General features: G+C 30.4%; 1 protein-coding gene across 1 annotated transcript in view; it reads right to left on the bottom strand.

The window, feature by feature from the left end:
- The window catches only part of LOC111618280, a 12,788-nt gene extending 3,775 nt beyond the window's left edge, over positions 1-9,013 (bottom strand). Inside the window, exon 1 of the mRNA XM_023359776.1 lies at positions 8,755-9,013. Coding sequence (XP_023215544.1) covers positions 8,755-9,013 — 259 coding nt within the window. The remainder of the gene's footprint in view (positions 1-8,754) is intronic.
- Positions 9,014-12,559: the final 3,546 nt, after the last annotated feature.

Raw genomic sequence — 12,559 nt, 5'->3', positions numbered from 1 at the left:
TATTTTTTATTTATTATTTTCTCTTTTCTTTACTTCTTTCCCAACATTTGTTTTCGGATTATTTTGCAATTGTCATCTGCATGTAACATCAATGTAATCGTTTCTGTAACTTCTTGCCTGATTATGCCAAGTGGTATCAGGCTAAGTAATAAAGATTATTTGATGATGATGATGATCTCGCAGCCACTAAACAATATAATTAATGTAAATAAAAATAGAATTGTTGGGTATTAATGTATTGCGGCTACGGCCGCAACTATGTAATCATAACTACCTGCAAAGCAGGGTTAATTAAAAGAGGAGTACCTCAAGACCGTAGTATTTAATGCTACAGGTCAAAGGGTATAGGTCAACATTTTACCTATAGTGCTCCACTATAGGTAAAATGTAAAATATGTAAATCTCGCAACATTCTTGTAAACAAAAGTAATTGTTTAGTGCTGACATGCCAATTTTTATAAAAATTTAAAAATGAGCAATATTCACTGAATGAATGCATTTTTGTTGGTTAAACATAGGTAGGTTCCAATGTTTAACCATGTTTATCAAAATCATAAGATTTACCATAGGATTTATCAAAATCCTATTGCCAACCTCAAACAGCTCTAATCTGTTATCAAAGCCGAGATTCAAGCCATTCCTAATGACATTCTGATGAATGTGGTTGCTGGTTTCAAGCATCAATTACAATCCCATATCACCCACCAAAGAGAGACTTCAAAAACTGCATCAACTAATTACCTTTGATCTCAAAAGTATATATATATATAGGGCTTAGGGTTGTTTAATATACTTATAGATATTGATATGTATAAAATTTACAGTAAACAATACTAAATAACTACTAAAATTACTAATAAATCATTCAGTAACAACTGCAATTATTGAATCATTTTTGAATTTTCTCTGCACTTTGAAATCTTTAAAGAATAAATATTTCTGCAAATTATAATAATATTTTTGTTTTATTTTGTCTAATAAATGTATTGTATGTTATTATCTACTTCACATTAGATGACCATTTAAGTGTGGTATAATTATACTGATATGAAACATTGCTATTTTAGTTTTACAATATTATCGTACTAAGAGAAAAACAATTCATTTTATATATATATATATATATATATATATGTGCAAAGATTAAGATTATTAGATTATAGCTGATCTTACCCATTTTTACCAGATGCAAAAATTAGGTTCACTCTCTTCCAAGACTAATTAGAGAATTTTTAGATAGGTCTAAAAATATGTTCGAATTCCCGCAAAAACGCAAAAAACTGCATCTAAAATAGTACAGTAGAATCCGAGTTCAAGGTGATCCTTAACCTAAGAAGGAATTTAAGAAGTATCCTTAATTCCTAAGAAGGAATTTCCAAAAATCCCTTCTTAGTGTGCCTTCTTGTGACATACCCTAATTATGTACCAAATTTCAACTTTCAACCCTAACCGTTTGGGCTCTGTGCCCAAAATTATTATTATTAACCCATCTCAGTTATAAGATTTGTTTTGTTGTAATCAATGTAACATAATTGATCGTTTATAAGTTTTTGTTAATAATTCTTTATTTCTTATGTTTTTTCATACTCGATGTAAAGTTTGTCATTCAATACCATTTCATAAATAAATATATTTCAACTCTGATTTTCTGGATCCGCCCCTGCTAAGAAGTCAATTGACTGTATAAACATATCAATAAATATTTTGAGTAGAACAGAAAAATAAAAGCAAATATTAAAGAATTTTTTTTTAATTACAAATTTAATTCTTTGTATTCTGTGGATTAAATTTTCTATTATCCAACATTAACTTCTTTTTCATTCTATATTTCAAAAAATCAGTTTTTGATAATCTAAAAATGGCTGTAAGGCATACATACACAAACATAGTGTATACGGTTTGATAACCTTACCAAACAACCGTAAATGATATTTAAATTTTTTAATTTGTAGAGATTTAATTATTTTTTAAACTACAATATCAGATATTCATAGATATTTTTTTATATTTATAGTTGTTATCATTTATTTAAAAATGAATGATTTATTTTTTTATCCATTTGTATGTGCGTATATGCACACACGCACAGGATACACAGGTGGCCCAAAAGTCAGTTAAGGGAGATATTTTTAAGAATAGTTAAAACTGGTTTGGAACAGCTGCATGTTGTTTATATTACAGCTGTTTTTAATAAATAGAACACGTGTTTCAAACCAGTTTTAACTATCCTTAAAGCAATTTTTAAAATATATTTTGGTTAACTGACTCAGGGACATTTTTACTATAAGGCAAATCTAGGTGATCACCTTGGGGTGCCGGCCGTACTCATAGCAAAGAAAAGATGGATCATTAATTAGTGTTAATTAATGAAAATTTAAAAAATGTTCATAATGATATTATTTTTATAAATATTCACATGCATGGGTGTATATATATGTTTGTGTGAATATGATGATGTATATATATATATAGACAATGTACAGGTGCACCTACATTTTCTTTGCCTAGGGGCATCAGATACCCTTGTGTTGCTCTGGACTAACTTTTGAGCTACCCTGTATATTATACATAAATGCTATACTGATAAGATAAAGTTAAATTTCAGGATATGCAAATTTAATCAAGCTTTTTTTGTAGAATGTTTTTGTATAGATAGGTGAAAACATTTTTAAAAAGCTGACTATTTATCCTAAGATTGGTTTCAATCATTTTTAAGTTCTACATCTCTAGAACTATACAATTTCTAATTTTAAAATTATAGAATCCAAAGAATGCAATTAGAATTGCTAAAAGGATTTGTTCATATAATAAAACTAATCTTAGATAAACAGTCTGAACTTGAATATTAATTATAACTTTTTAAAAGTTGATTTCATTAATGTTTTATATNTATATATATATATATGTGCAAAGATTAAGATTATTAGATTATAGCTGATCTTACCCATTTTTACCAGATGCAAAAATTAGGTTCACTCTCTTCCAAGACTAATTAGAGAAATTTTAGATGGGTCTAAAAATATGTCTGAATTCCCGCAAAAAACCGCATCTAAAATAGTAACAGTATAATCCAAATTCAGGGTAATCCTTAACCCTCTCCCTCTCCCCCATGGAGGGGGGAATTTTGGAAAATCCCTTCTTTGTGTACATTTTCATGATGTACCCTAACTGTGTACTAAATTTCAATTTTCAACTCAACCATTTGGACTCTGCACTTATTATTATTATTATTATTTACCCATCTCGATTATATTATAAGATTAGGATCAAATTTATGAGAAATTTTGTTTTTACTATTCTATTTATTGGATATCTAATATAAGAAATGATTAAAATCGTTATTCAATTTTAACTGAATAAATCTTTAGTATTTAAAAAAATTTTTTATTTAAGTAACCTAAAAAATAAAAAAAATCAAAAAATTTTTCATTATAATGGAGAATTAACTTACTTGATGATAACCTTACTTGAATAAAATGATTAATTTTAAATTCTAAAATCTAAAAAAACTTGTTTGAAACATTATATTTCGAATTTTTCAAATTTTCAAATTTGGAACAAATTCAAATATTCGTTCAAATAATATCGGATATCTAATTTCAAATATTTATTCGAATTAATTTATTTTGAATTTATTGTTTTTGGGTTACCCGAAAAGTGGAAATGATTAAAATATTTATTAATTGCCAAAATTTATACTATATGTGCCACTATTTACTTTCCTTCTTTATTATTTACACTTTATACTGAAACTAAAACTAACTCTCTCCTCCTCTTTCCTCAGGGGTGGAATTTCCAAAACTCCCTTCTTAATGCACATTCTCATGGTATACCCTACTAAAACGCAGTCAAAAATGCAAAAAACTGCATTTAAAATAATACAGTGGAACCACAGTTCTTCAGAATAAGCCTTAATCCTTTCTTTCTCCCACGCAGGGGAGAATTTTGAAATATCCCTTAGTATTTTCTCATGATGTATTCTAACTGTATACCAAATTTCAACTTTCAACTCCTAACTGGGCTCTGTGCTTATTATTATTATTGTTATCATCATCATTATATACATCTCGATTATATATAGATTTTGCACTTTATTTTTATACTTTGCATATTATTTTTCACTTTTCAATCATTTATAATTAAATGTATATACAGACACATTTCAACTTATAACAGTGACTCCATTTATACAGCCAAGCTGTCTAAATGGAGTCTTGTTATAGTTAATAATCTGCTGTGATCTGAGTATTGTAGAGATTATGTGGTTATATGTATACCTATATAACTGGTAGCAGAGTTGCTTTGTTGTTTCAACCATATGCACCTTGCATTCCCAATTTAGTTACTACAAATAATGGGATGACCGATGTAATTTTGAATAGAAATATGTCAAGGTATATATGTATATAAGTGTCATTTTTATACAAATATATAAAAGGGAATATTTATATATACTGTATATTTAATTATAAATGATCAAAAAATAAAATATATTAATTCTAATTTATAAAGAATTACTTGACTAAATAAATATAAATTAACCTTTCAAATTAATATTTATTCAAAATTGATAATTAAATTCTGATGATTTTTATTAGAAAAAACAAAATTATATTCAATAATTAAATAAGTTTTATCACCATCAACAAATAATATGTATCTAACAAACTGAATCAAGTAAATTTTAAATCTTTAATAAAATCTTAAGGTATTAAATAAATAATTTTTATGCCAATAAAATATTTTAATACAAACAAATGCTTTTAATTATTTATATAACTATCATCAGTGTTAAGAAATAATAATGACCATATAAATAGTTACATTTGTTTATAGTAAAAATTTTATGCAAATAAAAACTTTTCTGATTATTACGAACATATTACAATAAAAATATCAGAAAACTGGAGCAAAGATGTGACTTCTTTGAGCATTTTAAACAATTATGTAGAGAATGTGAACAGAATTAAATAAATATAATTTTGCAAGAAACAGCAACTGAAAAAATTTGCTACTTGTAATACTAATTATACATATATCAATCCAAATAGCAAGAACAGTGGATTCTGTTTAATTGGAGCGAACTGGGACCTGAATAATTTGTCCTGATTAAGAAGCTGTCCCAATAAAACAAATTTTAAGCAAACAGACAAAATCTTATATAAAAAAAGAACAATGAAGACAAAAATCATTTATTAAACAATATAATTAATATTCAGTGTAAATAATATATGTAAATAAATTTAAATTGAAAAATAATATATTAAAATATAATCATTAAACAAAAAAAAAACAATTATTTTTGCAGAAATTTATAGAGCATATCTTGATGCATTTTCTTCATAATATGCAAGTGGACAAAATCAGTGTAGGCATCACAGAAATGAAATTTCCTTCATTTCTATCTTGAATAAATTATTGTCTTAGTTCAGGAATACATTTTCTGGATTCCTAGTCACTAAGTCTTTATCAGGAGTACTGTCTCCATCACTATCCTTATTTTCTTTACTTTTTAGGTGTTTCCCCAAAACAATTTGTTCAAAAATTGTATCTACACAATTCTCATTTTCACTGCAACATGAAAGGTTTTTATCAATGTATTTCTTTAATAAATTTTTTATGAATTCTTTGTGATTTCTAACATTTTGTAATTCATAAACAAATTCTATATTTTTATATAGTATAGTTATTGCTTACATCTGACATTTCCTGTACCTAAGTCTTAAAACCATAATGAGAAATGCAGTTTTGAATTGTGATACTATTTACTTTTCTTAAACTTCAGTGGCATATTGTATTGTTTGTATAGTAGTAACCTTGGAACTAATTTCATCTGCTTTTGTAGATAATGTTAAGATATTTTCTTCAATTGCTTCAATTGAAGAAATTATTGTACTAGCTTTCCACAACATAAACTTTTCAAATTTCTTATGATTCTCACATCCAACAGTTGTATCAAAGAAATGTGGTATTAGCTAAAAGAAACTCCAGATGAATGCTTTTCAAACACTCTACACGAGGATAAGCAACAGAGTTTTGAAAAGTGTTTATTTCTTTTTCTGCAGTTCTGCATCCAACTCATAAGTCATTTCTTCAATTGTAAATAGTTGATTCTAAGATCTTAAAGCACTGAGGATTAGTGTGCATTCCAATGACTAATAACTTTCATATATCAATTCATGACATATTACAGTAGCATAATACAATAATGCAATCCATTGCTTTTTTTTTAATCTGACAATACTTCACTTCATGTTTATAACTGAGGAAACCATCTGGGGTGGTGAAATAAAACAGTCCTGTTTCATCTGCATTGTAGACTTGAACAGGACTAAATTTCTGCGGCATTTCAGGCAACTTAATTGATTTTCACTTTTCGGCACTTTTAGTGTCAGCACTGTTTTTTCACCATATGCCCCCTTTATTTTATTTCATATCTGGTTTTCCTTTGTGATGACCACCTATCTATAGCTTTGAAATTCATATGACCCATCTTTGTGGCTAACTCTTCTGGTTTAGATTTTAACATTGGCCCATTTACATACTCCTGTTTATGCTGTCTCAATAAAGTGGTGGAATGTGGGTGTCCCAAATAAATGAAGTAAATATGCCTTATATTATCTATCTTGTTTCCGTCTTTCAATATATGTCCCAAATAAATGACAATGCCAATTAATTGGAATGTACTATATATTGCAGAGTTCATTCAGCAGTTTTAAAAGTAGTAATTGATCAACAGAAAGAGGCATTCTACTGATAAATAGTGGAGTCAAAATCTGCTAGCATTTTGGATTAAAGGAATCAAATGTGGTAATTTTTTATTAAAGTAGAAGAAAGAAAATTACAAAATATTGAAATTCCATAATAAGCTTTTTTGTTCATGAAAAAATCATACAAAGAATATGTCAAAATCTTTTCATTTACAGCAGTGATGAGCAATTTTCTCTGTTTGCAGGTTGCAAGTGAACTTTGTAGGTTTCCAAGAGGCTGCATACATTTTTCTTATGGAGATGCAGGCTTTAAACTGCTGAGTAACAACATAGACCTTAACTGCCAGGTACAAAAATAACATATGCTAATAATATGCAAACTAGAAATATATAGTTTATTCTCATCTTTTCACTAGTTAAGTTTAGTTTGAATATCTTTGGCATGAATATCAGCTAAATTAGGATTGTATAATGGCACATGACAGAAAACAAGAAAATAAAATTACGTTGCATGTCCCACAAGCTGCACATAGCTATTGGAACTACTCAACTAATTTACAGTGACATTTTTTTTAAAATTTAAATAAAGAAGAAAAAGGATTGGAAAATTAAAGTGCAATAAAATGTTCAAAAACAAAGAAAAATCTCTTAGAATTGCTGTTTCATAATAATGAAAACTGCACTCAATGTTTATGTCTCCTTGGACATGTAGTACTTGGTTTTATATTAATTATGACAATTACTATTAGAAAAAGTCACTCTCTCTAGACATGCTCAACTTACTTAAAGTTATGTCTAATCTTTCACTGATTTTCTTCATGATGCATGACTTACAACAGCACTTCACAATCTTTTCTTTTCCACTGTACACCTGCAGAAGAATCATGACACAGAAAATTGCTATAGCATTCATTATAATATCAAGGCAAATAGAAATGATTATAATCAATAAGTAAAGACAATTTTAAAGCAATTCAAAATAATTATTTATGAAGACTTTATAGTAAGAAATTAAAACAATAATGTTTGAATTTTTGCAAAATATCAGTTTAAAAGCAAAACCTTGAATAATTCTATATATATAATTTCAGAATATGACACAAATAAAAAACTATGCATTCAATAACTAACTTATGAAAAGGAATAAATAGTAAAAGATAAAGTTTTTAAATTATTAATTCTACTTATAATTAATTATTTGTGTTCTTTAAGTGTAGTGTAAGATATATTTAAGAAAAATTTTTTTAACTTAAATGCATTAATTTAAAAACATCCTTTATTTTTTTAGTTATTTAATAAGTTAAAAAAAACAGTTTACAATATACTCATATAATAACTGGAACACTTAACTAATAGAAATATTTTCCTCAAGCAAACTAACAGAAAATTAATTACAGTAATATTTTTCATATTGTAAACTGACTAAATACAATTTTACAAAAATACTTTTACTGCAATACTGTAATACAATTTTACTGCAAAAATACAATTTTACAAAATTATAGTTTTGAGAGTTTACTGCTATGACTAGGGTTCCTACACCAGTGCAGTTTGATGATATAGATGTAGTTCAAAGATTAAAATTTAACACTTTTAAATTTTTGTATTAGTGTTCTGTTCTATCGTAACTGATGAAGATCAGTAAAGCTGATCTAAAACGTTTTTATTTTATTAAATTAGTTACTGGATAATTTTAAAGGTATGGTTTTTTTGGTTACCACCTTTGAACTATATCTATATCATCAAACATCATACATTATAGGGATCCATTCTTCGTCTTTGGGTTTATTATCTCTCAGAATGTCAACTGCAGGGGCATATGCTGAGTGCATACAGTGGTAACATTGAATCAACCTATGGGTAACACTGGGTACCCATGAGCAGAGACTATGCACTGTATAAACATTAATTCAGCATCAAAGGCTTGAGGAGTAGAATAATGCATAAAATCCTCCTTATTAAAGCCTTGTATGCTGCAATCTTGTATGGAAAGGGGTCACAAAACCCTACTAATATTAATCACAAAACTCTACAGGCATCAAACCTGGTTTATGGAATACAGAGATGCGGATGTGTGACTCCTCCACTCTATCATTTATGTCCAGGAAGTGGACCTCTAAGGGATTAGCTTGTTCCACTTCCAGGGTCAACCCGTAGGAATTATCATTAATAGTATTGACAAAGGCCTTCAAATCTGTCACTGTCCTCCAAAAAATTACGATATCTATATACCACCTGTACAAAAGGATGCTGGGGAGGAGGAACTGTGGATGGACTTTGCTCTCCAACTGTCTTACTACCATTTTACATAGTTCCCCTCTTCCAAGTAAAGACTATACAATTAAACTGGAAAAACAAATTATACGAGTAGCATATTAAGTGGGCCATCTCAAAAACTTGTGTAACGTGTCATTATCAACAATATGAAATAGGATGTCTCTGAGTGCACAAAAGGCTGAAGGAAGCTCAATAGAAGGGTAGAGAAACTTACAGTCTAACACTGTGATATATTGGGGGGAGACAACATCTTTCAAAAGGGTTATGAGCTCCACTGGGCTAGCAATGCTATAAGGGTACCCCTCAAGATGGGGAGTGATCAGGGTGTGTGTGGACTTTTTCAGCTTACACATAGGTGCTCTTGCTTTGTTGAATACCAGACGGAATTGTTGCCCTTGTTTATGGGTCTTCACAAAGGCAAACAGCGTAGGGACATCAGGGAAGTAACCAAGATGTTACCAAGAGTGAGGCAGTCAGCCAGTTTGGTACAGGCAAAACACTTAACCCTAGACTGAGGCTTATCGACATAGCTGTCATCCACCCTATCACATTAGGTCAGTCTAATGTAATCCAGTAAGTGCCATTTGTAGGTGTCGCATTTCACAAGGACCAGAGTTTTGGTTTTGTCAGCCCTGACTAGAGTGACCCTGTTCTGTTGAATCCAATGGCTAGTGCAACATAGCTTTCCCCTCAGCTCCAATACTTCGGAAGACTCCTCAGTTTTCTTAATTCTGAGCATGGCCATCCACCGGTAGTATTCCTTTTGCCTGTTGCATAAGCCCTGCAGGAGGATCTCCAAGTCAGGGATGAGATTCCTTGTGTCAGCCTTAGGAGGAGGACGTGCAAATGCTGGACCATATTTCAAAACTTCCATTACAAAATCCAGTAGCAGTAGGCTATCCCAGACAACAAATGGGAGGGAGGGATTTTTGCAACCCTTGGGAACTTGAAAACATAAAATCCACAAGAATTTTTTATGGTAATGTCTCTTCAGGTTGACTCTTAGCCTATCATGGATTTTAACAAACTTGATGTTCTCACTTGATAAGATTCCAGGGTTCTGGAGGAACAAAGTGTTTTCAATTTCTATAAGTTTTGCCAATTTAGAATAAGCTTGCTTCCTGGACAAACAAATGGCTCTGTTCAAGCACATCAGCTTCATCTTCTTAAGGAAAATTTACTACCAGGTGGAGACAAATATGAAAAAACAACGTGGGGAAGACTCTGTTCTTTTTACAATCCATCAGGAATTCAAGTTGAGCTCTGGCCTTAGTTAGGCCTATGAATGTTCTATAATATACTTTATCTGGCATCACTAAATAGTAGACAATCACACACAACACCAGAGAATAGTCAACAATGTACCCTATAAATCACTGACCAGTGTTCAAAGAAAAACAAAATGAAAATGAAAATTCTTGGCAATCTTGGTTCACAACGATTTTAAGTACAGTCTTTGTCATATCTGTTGTCCCCATTAGGGATATACATTGGGTCAACTAGGCGCTTCATGAGAATCAAATTACAAGAGCATCTCATGATCACTCATTTGAACAATTCTTGTAAATATAAAACATTATTTCTTGTAAATATCTGTGATCAAAACAACATTTCATTTTCCATATTCTTTGTACTTACTGTGTTTCCATGTTCACATTTCACATTCCACTAACCATTGTATTATGACAATTGTTACTTTTGCCATGTTCTATCACTCCTTAAAGTTGTAACCATCTTTCTTGTTACACCCTGTATATAAAATAAAGTATTGGTAATGGTTCATTTAAAATGCACATGTGCAAGAAAATACAGCTGCTTTATTTTTTTTATCATTTGATATGTCATAGTCTGTTTTCGTTTGTGTGCAAAGAATTTTTGTACTAGCAATTTTTCAAATGCTGAGTGTAATTGAGCAAAGAACATGCATTATATTTTGTTTTTGCAATGGAATTACTGATACAAAATGTCAGAAATATTGCAAAAAGACTTTGGTAATGATGGTACAATCGAACTCAGTTATATATATACAGTCGACCCCCCTATAACGTACGTTCCTATAACGACAATTCCTATAACGTAGCGAAAAAATTGTAGCAACTTTCGTAAAACGTACCTCCTATAACGTCGTTTCGCGACAAGATTGATAGAGTCTGGACCAATAGTGGATGAGCAGCCGAACTACTTTCCTCCGACCCTGCGCCANGTTATATATATAGATAGAAAAGCGACACAAAAGAAACCAAAATGGATGAGTTTTTTAACAAATTATGAAGTCAAGCAAAGTGCTAATATAATATGTAATTTGCTTCTTTTTATGCTTACAGTATGTATAATTTTTGTCAGCTTTGTTGTATACACATATGGCATAATATACAATCATATACAGCGTAATATACGAGGTATACATACATTACAAACATATGTGTTTCTATAGAATAAAGAGTAGAGATCTCAACAGACTGAATAATTTCAAGTATTTCTTATATATAGGGGTTAAAAAACAGGAATTTTTTGAATAATGAATATTTTCCTGGGTGTGCGGGAAATCTGTTGTTCATGATATATCAGATTCTCGGAACAATGAATGATTTTCGGTGGCCTGAGTGAGCCATTAAAACAAGATTCTTTTGTATTAAAAAAAATACAGTATAATGTAATTACAATTTTTGGTGGTTGGTTGGAGTTGGTGGCACAAGGATCTATTTACATTTTTATTTTTTAATCAATTTATTTAGAATTAAAAATTAAGATAGATTTCACAAACCAGTGGTGTAGCTATACAAAGTTTGTAGTTAAAATCATCTGAAGTGATTTGATCTCAATTATTACAATAAGGATTCCCACTACACTTAATCTATACTCAGTAGTCACTTTATTTTTCCAAAGTCAATTCTTCACTAAATTTTGTGATTACATTCATTGGTATTTGAAGTGACATTTACACAAACAGTGAAGTACATAAACCCCATTCTGTATGAGTCTAGTCCTTTTTTCTGCACCAAAAGTGGGAAACACGTGGTTCATGTCCGTCATCCTCAAGTCAGAGTAAGTAAGTGTTGTTGTCATCTCGTGATGTCAGTTTCTTACTTTTTGTGTTGCCAACCTTCCTCTCACCAGGATTGCAATCTCTGCTGCCACAGCACTCCCCTTCCAGTGTCGTCAGACTCAAAACTGTGCAGGGAAGTGCACTTTTCTCCCTGAACATGTTTGCTTGAGTGGTCCAGTACATGCTGTTGTCTGTCTCTCCTAGAATGAAGGCAGGTTTCAGCCAGTCAATCAAGACCATGACCTCGCAATCTTTAATCTTAACTGTAAACCACTTATCAGCCATTCTGATTAACCTATAAGCTGATAAGTGGTTTAAGTTGGTTGCAGCAGTTTACAGATGTAGTCTTGCTGTACAAAGACATGTGAACATTTCTGTAGGTCCTTGTATATGAAAGTTGTCCTACAGGATGTATGGTTAGCTGCTGGTACTGGTTGTAATCATCACATGACTTCCCTAAGTGTCTACAAACTCTTTCGGATCTGTGTCTTTTGTTGATTTCTGTCCCCTGATACTCATTGGGCTG

This window comes from Centruroides sculpturatus, unplaced genomic scaffold, assembly GCF_000671375.1.
Source record: "Centruroides sculpturatus isolate CEXI.00-Female unplaced genomic scaffold, Cexi_2.0 scaffold83, whole genome shotgun sequence".
In the NCBI taxonomy this organism is placed as follows: Eukaryota; Metazoa; Arthropoda; class Arachnida; order Scorpiones; family Buthidae; genus Centruroides; species Centruroides sculpturatus.
This window is presented reverse-complemented; position numbering and strand designations above follow the sequence as displayed.